Source organism: Phalaenopsis equestris, unplaced genomic scaffold, assembly GCF_001263595.1.
Source record: "Phalaenopsis equestris unplaced genomic scaffold, ASM126359v1 Scaffold000002, whole genome shotgun sequence".
Lineage (NCBI taxonomy): Eukaryota > Viridiplantae > Streptophyta > Magnoliopsida > Asparagales > Orchidaceae > Phalaenopsis > Phalaenopsis equestris.
Window position 1 is genome coordinate 40,101,495 of NW_018164444.1, and position 15,588 is coordinate 40,117,082.

The 15,588-nt window shown below is 37.5% G+C and overlaps 1 protein-coding gene across 1 annotated transcript in view; it reads right to left on the reverse strand.

The window, feature by feature from the left end:
• Nucleotides 1-8,869: 8,869 nt before the first annotated feature.
• LOC110017828 (protein OBERON 2-like) overlaps nucleotides 8,870-15,588 on the reverse strand; it is a gene marked incomplete at its 5' end in the record, with an annotated part of 15,549 nt that continues 8,830 nt past the window's right edge. Inside the window, 2 exon segments of the mRNA XM_020714946.1 lie at nucleotides 8,870-9,119; nucleotides 9,691-10,294. Coding sequence (XP_020570605.1) covers nucleotides 9,795-10,294 — 500 coding nt within the window. The 3' untranslated portion in view covers nucleotides 8,870-9,119; nucleotides 9,691-9,794.

The following is a 15,588-nucleotide window of genomic DNA, read 5'->3' on the forward strand; positions in this document are numbered from 1 at the left end:
TCGGGATAACAAGGGACAATTATTTCACATGGGAACACTCTGATACTTTCAAAGCTACTACTAAGCCACGAGACAGAGAGTGAGTCTCTCACAGTCCACATGGGTAACAGACTCATCAGCATACGGAGCCTATGAAATAATTGAATCATCACGATGGGGAATCCCAATACGTCAAAGCACATTCAGGCTATAAGAGCGGATAACAAATCATCGTATCTCAAATGGGCGGCTGCTCATTGGTAATCGGGTATTCAAGGTGATATCAAGAACAACAAGAGGAGTGTCAAAGCTCAAAGTGGTAGTCAAAGGAATGAAGGATAATCTCTAATAGGTAGAGGTAGTCTGGTCGTGCTATCACGGGCCTGTCATCCCAAACTATTATGACCTTAATTCTACCTAGTCGTGAAGGTGGTTGCATAACAAGTCTTGAGATCCTCTGTCAGCAATCCGTAAATTGTGTAATATGCGGGAACCTCAGTAGTTCCAAGGTAAAATGAATAAAATATTCTATGACAATTAGGTGGAGCTCTAAGAGGTGGGAATTATACTAGTCAAAATGGCGAGGATGCTACTGGAAAGGAAGAGGAAGGAAGGTTCAGCTACAAAGCTAGAAATGCTCCCGACAAAAGAACTTACACCTCGTCTTGGTCGATGAGTCTTCTAACGACCTAAGTGCATTAGATAGCCACCTAAGTAGAAATCTATGATGGGCTAGTCGAGTTGGAGAAGCATTGGGGATTCCCCTTGGGACATACATATGATGCAGTTATCTATTACAATCCTAAGCGTGGAGACCTTATTAGTATGACTTTGGTATGTCCATGTTATGCAACGTGTTTTTAAACCGCACCGAAGGCCATGCACCAAAGTAAAAGATATATTTTAAAATCTTGAATGTTTTATTCCAATTTTAATTAGTTTTAAAATTTATTAGAATTTTGTAAAAAAATTTACAATTTTAGGTACTTAGAGAGCCTAAATGATTTGCATGATTCCAAGACAATCCAAACTGTAAAAAAAATGTTGAAAATTAATTCAAGCACACAAGCACGCAAGTAAGATAGTAAAGCAAGTCAAATATGAAAGAATAAAATATTGGTGTTACTGGCTCGACAACATATCTTAGAATCAGAAAAAAGGCGGTCAGGCACCACATAAGTACAGGCCCGGTCCTAATTATAATCATAAATGAGATTTAGAATTTTAGTAAGGGACACGAGCAAACAACTTCTGGTCCCCATCATGTGATTTCGCTTGTCTAGCACCTCGGAACTCATGTTTGTACCTTATTTCTAATATAATACTCTCATAGGACTTTATAAAGTACATAAAAAGTATGAAAAGACTCGACCTGCATGAAAACAGTGTTAACAGAAAAGCCAACAAACATACGGTGCATATGAGCCATGTCTGGAAGCAAGGGTTAAGCAACGCCTGCAAGAAATGATTAACATTTAAATCATTACATTGCTCCCCCCCTGTTACACGAGTGTTGTGTATTTTAGGCATGGCTCCTCACAAGAAGACCGACCTAATATACTATTATACATATCAAAACAGTAAGCATGCAAGCAGACAAAAAGCACAAAAGGTGATGCCTGGTTAAGAAACTAAACCAGCAGAGAACTATAATCAGGAAAAAAAAAAAGAGTACCTTGCATCCTAGTCCTTATCCTAGCACATCATATAACATAATGCCCTAACACAACATCTAAGTGAGTGTGGGGTTATGTCAAAAGAGTAGCGTATGTTTTGATAGGGTCGTCGTCACTGGCTACATCCTATTTTTATGGGGATGTTATCCCCAGCCCCATCCTAAGAATCCAAGGATTCTAAGAAGTGTCACTAGATGCAGGTTTTGAAAAGCTTTTGAAAAATTAACCTCATGTACAGTCTAAGCTAAATGTGTGAGTAACTTCAAAGTAGATTTTGAAAATATGATGTGTATAAGTAATAAAAAAATATATTTTTTTATACTTTTCAAAATAGCTCCTAAGAAATAGAATGTCTAAGTGGCACCTATTAGACCTCTTGGAACCTTAACACAACATAAGCATGCTAATCACTACGTGATAGCTAGCATTTGCCCCCACTAAGGCATCCCAATGCGCAATACTCACTACCGCGTCATGACCAGCAATGATTCATTCAGCTAACTAGATTCACCATCAAAAAAATTAGAGAAATGCACATATAAATGCACAATGATTGAAAAAAGGCAAACATTCACCACTAGCATACAGTGCGTATACTAATAATGGATGTGTCGGCAGTGTCGAATGACGTATGCAAGACATACAACACAAATGAAAATGAGTGTATCATGGAGACATTGACCCGAAGACGCTGCAGCACAACTTTTTTCAAACTGCAAAAAATAAATAAACAGTCAACTTATTCACAATAGCTTCTACGCAACAGTTTCCTGTGGCAACTGATGCGCGGTAGTTTATTATTAAGCTGTAACTACCCCAAACAGATAATAAATCTCTCGATTGGTTGCCATAACTTACGCACGAAGGTCCTCTTCCTTCACCCCTCTTCGATCTCAGTTTGAATACTTTTCTCTCTCTCATGACTGCCTCTCCTTCTTCTGTACAAGAGCACGACAAGGTTGCCCTTCTCACTCCTCTTCGGTCTCGACTCGACCAGCAAGCACTCGCCACCTCCTCCTGCAGTAGGCGAGCTTCTTCTCCTCTACTTCAGCCACACGAGCACCGCAAATCTTCCCTTCCCTCTTCTTCTTGCTCAGCTCTTCTTTCTCCTCATGGGAAGGCAACGCGTCTTCGATGGCAGCTCAAATCAGGTAAGCCCTCGACATCACCTCTTCCCTCGCACGGCTCAACACTGCACAATAACCATAACTTCTTCCTTTGATTTCTCCTCCTTATTTTTCTTCCTATGACTTCTTCTTCACTCAACTAGGACGACAGAAATGTCGCATGTTCACTTATTCCTTCTTCTTCCTTCTTTCAATCGGTTACAGCACATGCGAGATCTCTCTCCTGATCTCTTTGTTCTCCCTCTTGAGTGCTTGTTCGATGGTTCAAATGGTGTAATACGACTCTTAAGTCATAGCCGAATAGGTGCTTATCTTACTGTCTATTCATTTTTTTTATTATCATCATCATGATTATTATAATTATTACAAATTTTTGTTATTACAAAGTAGGGTGCACCAGAAAATTTGTAGCCTAGCAGATCCAGGATTTGAATGATCAGATGCTAGAAATGATTAGAGGTGCCTTAAAGCAGGAGTAGCAGCAGTAACCCGACGGGATATCCTAGCACCAAACCGCAGAAGAGTCCCCACAACTTTAGAAAGGGAGGATGAAACCTAATAGTGATGGGTTGACACTGATCAAAAGACACCGAGTCAGGTGTATTGATGTGTTGCGCTAACCAGAGAATTAGTTGTCCTGACAGATCTTCGATGTCTAGCCATTGAAATGATTCAAGATTATGATGCTTAAGTCTTACAACGCACAGACAAACCTATCTGATCACATCAAGTAATTCGAGTTGATTGTATGTTTGCTGAAGATTAAAGACGCATTGAAGTGCCAACTTTTTTTCACCACGCTGCGACACCGGCTTTCAAGTGATTCAATGGACTACCAATAGGAGTGATCACATTATTCGCAAACTTCAATCGAATATTCATTGCATACTTTGTCATTGCACAAAAATCCAAGAAGAGCTCACAAGCTCTGATGCAGTTTGTCAAGAGCGAGACACTACACGCCTTTATCACTTGCTTCCAAATGAAAATATTTGAGGTTTGATGTTCCGAACCCATAATCACTTATGCAACCCTCACTCAAGGATTGAATAAGGACCTTTTAGGTATGCACTGGGATTGCAATGAAAGAAGAAACTGATTGATTTGTTGGAACCAGCAAATACCCCCCCCCTGGTTCATTCATAATTATTCCAAGTAATCATCACCCGCTAATGAGAATGGCCTATAGAGAAGGTTGGAAATTGAGGCACAACCCTCACCCTCGTTGGATTTGGGGAGCCACTCAAACATCTGAGCAACCAACAAGGCTAATTATCAGAAGAATTGAGTATGATACATCGAGTAACGGTTGACTCGATATGAGGAGCGACGGCCACTTGCTCATGAGACCTCAAGGGAAACTCCTCGGAGAATCTCGGTGGTTGAGAAAGTGACAACCATCCAAAATAAAGATTATTTCAAGAAGACAACCTCGATGAAAGTCGGAGCATATCTCCAAAGCCCGAAGAAGTAATACACATACTATCGGGACAATAATCATGGCATAGAGTGTTAGTATCTTCAAAGATTAATCAAAGATCATATCAAAGTCGAATATTTAAAGGAGTTTGTGGTTCGTGGAGCAACCTCCCAGCAATAAGGAAAGGCTCATGTTGAAGAAATCACAGGCAAGCCTATTCAAACCCACCTGATACATATAGTTAGCATAGTTCTTGCCATCATTGGAGGGGATGGAGAGTCATTTTGCCAAGCCGACATGAAAAGGTCTCAGACATGTGAGTTATATGTAGACGCTATGGTGCTACGATGCAGCTCACATCCTCTCATCTCTTTTACCGAAATAGATCTACCATAGAAGGGCAATCCATACATCAATGTTATAGTCATCATCGCCCTAATCACCAATTACCAGAATGAGAACACACTCATCTACATTTATAGCTTGATGAATACTATCTTTAAATCGATTTTTGATAAGAGGGTTTGAGCACCTCTCGTCTTTCGGCTACGCCCAGATCACTCTACTGGTTATCTGTAATAAGCTCTAGAAACCCTTGCTTTGATAGTCACCCGAGAAGAAGGTGAGAAGCAATTCACAGACATGCCAGCTTTTCTTATAGTTGATTCATCACCCACCAACATTTGGTTGCCTGTTGCTTAGCTCCTTTTGAGTTTTCACCTTCATGTATTGTAATGTTTTGGGCGATGAGGAGGTGATCATTGTTCAAGGTGACTTGGAGTAGTCCCGAACCTGTTATCTCAGAGCGGCCGAAAGCATTCATCAGGAGTCTCTTAACCTTCACATCTAATGAGTGGAAGGCCCTGAGACTAGTTAGATCAGCAAGAAGGTCCTTGTACACAAGAACGATGCTAGTAAACTTTTCTTACTAAGTGATGCTTTTGATGCAAGTCATAGAGATGAGTTGGTATGGACTATTTGGAGCCACTGATATGTCTTCGCTTGGTTGGTCGTCAAAATGCCTTGGGTGTCTGTCAATGTTGCCTATCAACGATTGAATATCAATCTAGCGATCTAATTGATGAAGCATAAGATGAGGATGTTTGCAGCACATTGGTGAAGCTGATCTGAGAAAAGGTGCAAAAGCTACTAGAATTCAGTTACATCTAAGAAGTTTAGTACCCCGAGTGGATATCTAATGTAGTGATGGTCCAAAAGGCTAGTTGTATGTCTGCCTGAAAGACATCTACTTCCTACCAAATATTAATGCTCTCATAGACGCAACGGTCGATCATTCAATAATAAGCTTCTTTGGCACTTTCTCCTGCTACCAATAAATAAAGATGCACCTAACCAATGTATAAAAGATAACATTCATCACCAGTGAGGGAGTTATTTTTAAAATGTAATGTCCTTCGAGCATAAAAATATTGGAGTGACCTATCAACTTCTGATGAAAGTAATCATTTCAAAATAAATTGAAAAAATTTTAAGGTGTATCTATATGATGTATTAGTAAATGTAAGACACATAGCAAACATCCAAAACTTAAAAGAAAATATCTTCAAAACACTAAAAAGTTTAAGATGAAGCTTAACCCATTAAAATGCACATTCGACGCAGTGACAGGAAAATTAGCGGGTTAACTTCTAACCCCTGACAGAGTTAAAACCAATCCGGAGAAAATTCAAACTCCAATCAACATGACATTCCCTTGAAACACCGTGACAGGAAAATTAGCGGGTTAACTTCTAACCCCTAACAGAGTTAAAACCAATCCGGAGAAAATTCGAACTCCAATCAACATGGCATTCCCTTGAAACACAATGAAAGTCCAAAAGCTTACCAGTCTAATCACAGGGTTGAGTCGTTTCATCTCAAAGTCATGTGATAATTGTGCGGCCTTCTTCAATGACAAGCAAAAAACTTTAGTTGGTCGAATGAATTTTGATCAAGTATTTAGAAAATTGAAGGACTCCCTAGCCTCACCACCACTACTCCATAGCCCATAGCAAAATGAAGAACTTTTCCTATAATTAGGAGTTGTACCTGAGGCAATCAACTTGGTTTTAATCTAAGGGGAGCAACGGAAGTCGTTCTCGGTCCACCATGTTAGTCAATTCCTCCGAGGAGCTGAGCTTGGGTATTCAATTATGAAAAAAATAACATTCTCACTCGTTTTTGCTCGCAGTTTATGCACGTACTCCCAAGTGTATCCGATCAGGATCATCACCGACCATCCGCTCAAGTTAGTCCTTATAAAGCTGTAACACATCGGTCGGCTTCTCAAATGAACAGCAGAACTCAACGAGTTTGATCTCTCATACGTGCCTCAAACTGCCATCAATGCTCAATCCACAGGCGACTTCTCTGAGTCAAGCAAGCCCAACAAAGAAGTGGCGATTGATATCCATAACTGGGTCCTCCATATCAACGGAGTGTCTAGCCAATACAAGGTGGGTCTCGATCTCGCTCTAGCAAATCCAATAGAGAAAATCTATACCACTCGATAAAAGTGGGATTGAAAGTCACCAACAATCAAGATGAGTACAAAGTCTTAATTTTCGGGTTACAATTCGCTTATGAGATTGACGCACGACACCTCATGGTGAAATTTGACTCACAGTTAGTGGCCAATCAGATAAACGGGCAATTCAAAGTCAGAGAAAAGATGATGGTTCGATACCTCAACAAGGTCAACACAAAGATAGAGAAATTCAAAGATTTCAAGATTGAACATGACCCTAAACCTCCTATCTAAATGCATTTGTTTATGAAAAGGAATGCCTCAGAGACTCCACCGACCAACCATTGAAGAAGCCAAGATGATGGAAATAGAAGCTAAGGGAACAAAGAGTTGTGAAGATCAGGAACATCGCTAAAGAGGTAACCGACCCGAAGCCTTCAAGATCAAAACTGCTCAGCATTTACTGATCGAGAGAATTTTTTTAAAATTTTAATCACAACACTATACTTGAGAAGCATAAAGGAAAATGAAAAAGAAAAAATACTGAGAGAAATACATTCTGGCGAATGCGGAAGCCACGCCGAATGGAATACTTTGACTTACAGGATATAACCGCAAGGATATTTCTGACCAACCGACCTTAAATAAGGATGTCTAAACAATTTGAAAAAAGGTGCGAGCAGTGGCAGATATTCACACCAATGCAGCACCAACCATCCAACAAGCTATAACTGATTGTCAGCCCTTAGTTGTTCGCATTATAGGGACCCAATATCCTCGAATTGTTCCCTCCGTCATGCAAACAACATAATTTCTTGCTCATCACATTATATTACTTCTCCAAATAGGTTGAAGCAAAACGCTCGCTCGGATCACAACCGAGATTATTTGGAGTTTCATTTACTCATCTGATCTGTCGGTATGGTTTGGTGTTGATTATCAACACAGACAACTTGACACAGTTTGCTGACCAAAGAGTGAAGGATTTCTTCCTAAATTAGGGGATCTACATAAAGGAAGTTGGCTTTAAGCCTTACCAACTGTTTTATGGGTGATTTGGACAACTGTGTTAATCATGACTGAGCAAACTCTATTTATATTTCACATAAGATGGAAGTCATGCTAACAGTTGATTATAACCTTCATAACCAAATGGATATAGAAAATAGTCTTACTTGCAAAGCGCATATATATATATAATATATATATATATATATATATATATTCAATCCATTACTTACGAGATTTGGTTTGAGAGTAGTAAAATTTTAGAAAAAAATTCTACTCCCATTGATGTGATTATTAAAAACAATAATTGAATCATCAAATAAAAAAACAGAAGCTAAAAGTTTAAACATAGCAATCATCCTTATCAGATTGCCTCCTACATGATTTATTTGCATTTAGGCTCAATGCTTCCTTTTTCAATTACTTCCAATCTTATCTTAGATGAGTTAGTATTTTGTTTGGTGGATGATAACTCCTTTTTGGTGTTTTATAAGCTGTATGCTTCCTTTTTCAATTACTTCCAATCTTATCTTATTGGTGGATGATAACTCCTTTTTGGTGTTCTATAAGCTGAAATGATCTCAATATTTGCTTTGAGGCTCATCCGTTTTTAATGATTTTTTTGACATGTATACTTTTTACTTATATCTAATATCTTCTAATACATCAATGGAATCCTCTTATTGGGATTCAACCATATTACGACTATATATTTCTTTCTTTGGTTAAATCCCAAAACAATTCACTCACAATTATAAGAAGATTTACAAGCAAACCACTCAATTCTAATATATTTACATTTATAACACTTAAACTTCAATTTTGACATACATGCCACCATAAATACGAGCATTTACGTACCTAATTCTGATGCATTTACCTATCTAACACCTAAACTTTGATTTTTTTTACATTCATGCCACCCAAATCTTTCACATCACATAAAAAAAATACTACTATTTTAACTTTTGAAAAGCAAATTACACCTTTTAATGCATATGTAGGATGGCGCATACCTAAAAACTAAAGTTCAAGTGCAGACAAAAAAACACAAGCATAAAAGAATTGAGTGGTATATATGTAAACCTTCCAAAAGTGCTTCTTACCTTCTAAAGGTCAATAAAAATACTTTTGTTGTGAAATAAAAAGGCAAAGTTATGTGTTAGACATGTAATATCATGCCTCATCACGTACCACATATTATCAAAAATAATTATTTGACTGCTCAAAATTTCTATTTCCAGAGAAGATCTCCACACACTATGCCAAACTTAGCAATCATTTGTTAATGCAATTGCTTGCAAAGTCCTTGTTAAAATGCTACTAGTTGAGCATGTAAATGAAATAAATATATCAAATGAAGGAAATTATTTGTGCTGTTAAACAAGATGAAAGTTACAGGAGGTCCTGACTACTGAGCCACTTTCATTACATCTTGCCCCCTGCAAGTAAGGACTAAAGTAAGAAAACCAATAAGGGTGGCATTTACATACATACCACCTAATTTTTATGTATTTACATATCCAGCACCTAAATTTTGCTTCTTTAAATTTATACCACTGAGATCGTTTATGTCACATCAAAAATGTCACTTTTTTTTTATACATTTTAAGAAGTAAAATACACCTCATTCATAAAAAAGGTGGTGTGTGTGTGCGCGCACGCGTGCGTGGAAGGGGCATTTAGATTCATAGCACACAAGTCTTAAGTATTTACATATCTTACACCTAAACTTGCATATTTACACACAGCACTCAAATATTTAATATCACATCAAAAATAGTACTATTATTATTTTTTAAAATTGACTTTTTATGCATACATTTAAAACAATAAAGTACTATGTACGTAAAAATAAAAGTATAGGTGTAAGATAAATAAAGACATAATAATTGTGTGCTAATACGTGAAGTTTAGGAGTTAGATATGTAAATACATAGTAATTGAAGCGTGTATGTAAATCTTCCAAAATAAATTAAAAAAAAAAAAACCTACAGCAAGAGAAAAGCATACCTCATTGCCATTTCAACCATGCGGAAATGAAAGTCCCACCCTCACCCAAACAACTGCGGCACAACACCATAACGTGAGTGATAGACAAGAATAGTCAATTTGGTTCAATCATCGACCAAGATATCGAAGCACTCCCTAAGGATTGTTCCAGGGGTGCGCCCGAATCCGTCGGCGATTCTCATCATTTGCTTAAGTTTCATTTCTTCGTTCTTTATCTGATCCACTCTCGTCAAAACGATGGTGAGCAAAGCATCACTATCACGGCCGTTGGATAACGGCGCCTGCCTGCCGAGGTCGCCTCTTTCTGCTTCGAGCTGCTGATAAAGACTGAGAAGAAAGTCTTTCTGGGCATAAAGCTTTTCTTCTGCTATCTTGTATTCAGATTCTTGTGATTTTTTCAAATTATGAAGGGCGCGATCAATTTCATCTTCAAGCTTAGCAGAGACAATTTTATGATCTGATGTTATGTATAATGGCCCCTCTCGTTCCCTTTCATTTGGAACATTATGAAATGAATTTCCGGCATCACATATTGATTCGATGGGGGTGTCAGCTCTTGAATTTTCCGAAGAATCAAGTAATACTACTTCCTTACCAGAAGGAGCTACATCAATAGATCAAGCAGATTTAATTACACTAATCACCAAAAGAAGAATCCCATTCATATAGAGTCACATATTGCACACCTTTTAAAGTTTGTAAAATGGTAAAACATAGCTAATATAGCTATATTTAACAGAGAAATTAAAAATGCAGTAAAATTCACTACCATCATCTTTAAGATATGATGCAAGGAGGATGGTCCACTTTAAACTAAATATAAAATCATTTCTTTAATTTACAGCATAAGAATCATATTGCGGATCAAATTTCAGTGATTTACATGATGATTTAATCATTCATCAAGCATATAATAAGAAAAATTGAACAGCATATAGAAGTACTACAGATATTTTATTTTATCCATACATTTATGCAAGATATTATAAACAACTAATGTATTTGATACTAAGGCACTAGAAGGTGATTACACCTGAAAATTTTGAATAATTTGATAGATTTTCAAATGATTTTACAAATTATTGAAATCAAACATGTGATTACTTTTAATTTAGAAAAGAGAGGCAGAGGGTTGTCAATCGATACAATAAAATATATTTTTCAAGTGCTTATAGAAGGGAGGTCTTCCGGAACGTCACGGGGTTGCTGCAAATTTTAGTACCATCAAGAAAAGCTTTCAGCTAAATTAGGATAAGCTCCAATTTGGACACCCATAGAAGAGAAAGGAAGAGAGTTACAAAAATAGCAATAATGCCCTTTCTCTAAGTATATACCTCAACTTTGAAGTATTTTGTTGTGTTCACTCTGATAATGAAAAGGAAAATAATTTCTCTATCCTTATCTTTAACTTAATAATGGAATATAATCTTTTCATATCACTCTTTAGAAATTTAGTGGACCATGCATATAAGTGTCTCATAGAACATCATATAATTTGTGTACATATGTTTGTTTATTTTGTTGTATTTTATTTCTCATTTTTGTGTGTTTGCTTATTACTATTAACATTACATAGCATTGGGTGATTCCATTTGGGCAAGGATTGACTCTCTTAACCCTTTTTGTCAGCTTATATTAGATACTAGATTGAGTGATTCGAAAAATGCTCTAAGGCCGTGCCACATTCGGATAATTTTCATGGTCATAACTGTTGCCTTTGATTGAATTTGGGAATTTTTTTTTTTTTTTTGACCATGCAAATTGTGTCCTTCATTAAGCTATAACACAAGAAGTATCATCCCCTGGAGAGGACAATTTACAACATTGGATCAGGCTACCATGATATCTACCAACCTGCCACAAACATCACAGAAGAAAGAACTGAGTCCCAACTATTAGGCAATCAGACACTATAGCCACATTCAATTGATTGGCCATGAAATTCTATTTTAGGTATAGTTCCAGCAACTCCTACTTGTTAAGGTGGCATGGGTTCGATGCATTATTTATATAAGTCAAGGCACTTTGAGAGCAGCAAGGGCTCATAAGGCTTTGTATACCTCGATATTCAGTTGTATGAGAATTCCAATTTTCTGTGCTGAGGTGTAGTGGAGTATTGGGACCCTTCAAAAACCATTTCACTGATCAACAAGAACTAGAAATAATCTTGTAGAAGCTAATTATTGTTTCCAGGTCGTATCATCAAAAGGGCATGCAAAGAGTTCATCGCCTTCAATGAGGAGTTTTGTCATCATGTTGCAGTGACCAGAGATGAGCATGGGGTGGCAATCTATCATCACATCCACTACCAGAACTTGAGATTTTTCAAATAACAACGCAAAAGCATGGTGTTGCTGAAGTATCTTCCAAAGCTCCGAACTTGATCCCAAAGGGCATTTCGATGTGCAACTTTTGAGTTCTAACACCATTCACCATGCTTCCCTAGCACTTTAAGATCCATTTGAGGTTATACTAAGAAAAGCCATGTGTCTTGGAAGAGAAAATCTTCAGGGATAGATGAGAAGCTATTCTTTGTGGGCTTTAGCTAACTCTATCCTTTCATCCTCCCACAAGGAAAAAAGATTGTACAACGTTGTTCATTGTTGATGGCCAACCTTATGCATTGGGATGTGGTTCTTTTATAGTGTAAGAAATTGATCCGACATGCCCACTCGACCCGAAAAATGTGGATTTGGTTCACCCAAATAAATTTCGAGCCGGGTTCAAGTTATGAATCCAAAGTCGTTTAATTTTTTCAGGTTGGGTTTCGAGTTGACCGTTCAACCAAAAATTGACTCGAAATTGATCTGATATCAACCCAATTTTGACCCGAATAGCTGTTATTTCTTATGTTAAATAGATTATACGGGTTGAAGATAGGTAGGGTTATTTTGAATCATTTAAGACAATTCAATTCGGGTCAATTTCAAGTCAAACCCAAACTCAAGCCGCGAACATAATTTGACACCCTGTTTTTTTTTGCTCCAGCTATGGTAGCTCGCACCTTTAAAGGGCTTTAGTAGCTTCCCAAGCTAAGGATATAAAAAAGTAGGAGGTGGACGTACTGTGCAATGAAAATTGGGATAAATCCACCTTTATATTCAGGAAGATTTAGATTATATAGTTATGTCTCAAGTGGGTATGACCCTTACTCTTTGTGCCACATTGATACGAACTGGAGTTAAAATCAGCGAACAACTTGCGAGAATTAGGTAGGAAGAAACCCAAATTAAGGCTAATTGATTAATACCAAAAATAAAAAAGCAAGATACAAGGGTGATCTCCAATTTGAGAGGAAAATCGTCTCTCCACAAACCCTAAAAGCAGCTAGGAATAAGGAGTGAAAGTAAAGCTACAAAAAACTAGCTAATTAGCCCTCATAAATACCCCTTCAAACTTGCACTTGGGGATTAAAATAGTCCTCGGGAAAGAAAGGTTCCGCACCCTTCAGCTAGGTTAGTCGGTTTGCTTGGGTCGGCAATTCGAGCTGGATGGCTTCGGTCCAAGCCAATCCCTCTTGGAACGGCGTGACAAGCGTTTCACACACCTAGTGATAGGTCACTTTGCCCTTATTTGCTAACCAATTAGAAATTGACTTGTTTATGGTAAGGTATGACCACCATCAAGGTGCTGACATAATTTGGTATTTTTCAATGACAAATGTAGATAAAATAACAATTGTCTTGATGATCCTCAGATACCTTCAATTCAACTCAACATTATCATGAGTTCTCTAACTTTTGATCTTAGCAGCGAGGGAGCATTTGCATAAGCAGGTACATAGTTTTTCCACATAGTGAAACGTGATAACGCCACAAGGATACGACATTTGTGCAATGATGAGCAAGTATTTGCATGCAAAAATAATGACACCGACTTTTGTCCGCCATAATCAGCCTTACCCTTAAAAAAACGGTAAAGAGAAAGAGAAGGTGTGGCTCTCACTTAATAACAATCTCTTTGCCAACATCCATCAACAAACAATTGATAGACTTTCAAACAACATAACCAATAAAGAGCTTCTGGACATACAGGTCATGTTGTTTTAAGACAAACAAGACAAACACAATTGGTCGAGTATTAAGTATATGATTGTACTTTCACTAAGGCAAAAGACTGATTTAAGAGGGGGGTACAACTCCATGAGGCCGGCAAGGTAGTTTGGCCTTAATTAAGCATTATAGGCTAGTTGTCAGTGATCCTAATAATTCTTTGGCTCCTTAAATTCAGCTCAACATAGTCATGTGTTGGCAACTCATGGATAGCAGTGCGGCAGCATTTGCTTAAACTATGCACATAACACATATTATTTCCACATAATGCCACTTTATAGCTCCACATAGTTTGGCAGCTCATGGCCAATGGGAGCATTTACTTGCAAGTATCGTGCCACAAGTTTCATCCACATTTAATATCGCTACCCTATCATGAGTGACAAGAATGTGGATATTTGTTCATCAATACGCATCGGCCTACAACATTTGATGTGGCCAACCACATTTTCTTTGTTTCAAAGTTGTCCAAACAACTTGCTAGGGTGTGTCAGTGCTTTGGCATGATAGAGGATAAGTTCTGCAGTTGGGAGTCAATATGCTAAGTGAGTAAGCTTCAAATTCATAGCCTTCTTTGAGATAACGGCTCTTATTTGATTTCTTCAGAGGAGAAAGTAGAGGAAGACATCTTTATGATGAAAATTATGCATAGTGAAAGCCTATAATAAAAGGAGGTAGCTACACCTTGCCTAACCCTTTTGAAGAAAAAGAATGCTAGCATAGAGGGCATCACTATGTACACGTGGTCCATAAAGTGAGACTTGATTGCATTAATGAACAATCGGTCTTCAATCAGACCAGATTTCATGGTTAAGAAAATAGTTAGATTATAATATTCTCATTACAAGGAATCTCAACTTATCCTTCAGGTATCATGACAAAAATTGGCCAACACATTTAGATCCTAGTGGTAAGGCATGGAGCTAAGGGGCCTAAGAGGCAAGGGCTCAACTTCTAGCCAATAGGATAGGATGTAACTTGTAACTTTCTTTTGCACACTTTATTATACTTGTAGCATGCTATATCAATGCAAGAAATATCTTGTATCTTAATAAAACAAATAGATGTTGAATTGGCATTTTTTAGTTCACCCTTCACCTCCAAATAAAGGCATCTTTTGCCTCTAGTTAAAGTACAATATTATAGGGCTACTACTTGATCTTGATGGCTTATAAACTGTGGAGTTGGGGATAATGGCTTGAATCACAAAGTTCGTCGAAGTAATGAAGGTAAATGATGGCTTGGACATAGGTTTGTCGACAAAATTCATAGCTTGGCTCCAAGAGCTTGTGAGGTAGATAATAGCTTGATTTTTTAACTTCAGAACCCCTAAACATTATTCCAATTTGGCCTAAATTGGAGATTTTTCTTCTTTTGTGCCACTTGAATAACTTTGTGAAGGCTCATATTCAACAACCCAGTATGTCAGATTGTTGGCAATTTCTCATCAATCCGGTGCTTTAAGTCTAGCAATTTTCTTGACAAAATGATCCTCATTATATTAGAAAGCTCATGGATACAGAGAGCCCTTCTCCATTGTTTCTTGCTTGATGGTCTTATAGAAGGAGGGTAGACTCAACCTAGTCAAACCAAGGAGTTAGGGTAGAAATAAAACTTCAACCTAGTTTCTTAATTGGACTTCTTGAAGATGTCCGCCAATGACTCAAGCCATAAAGTTTAACTAGGTCAAGGTAGGGATTAGGCTTGTAAAAGAGTAAGTCGGGAACAAGCATGATTAGCTCAAGCTTAATTCTATGAGTTCCAACTAGCATGTTTATATTTTACTAAACAAAGAACGTTTTTCTAATTTTAGTTGGTGTAATAAAATAATTAATATATATATATA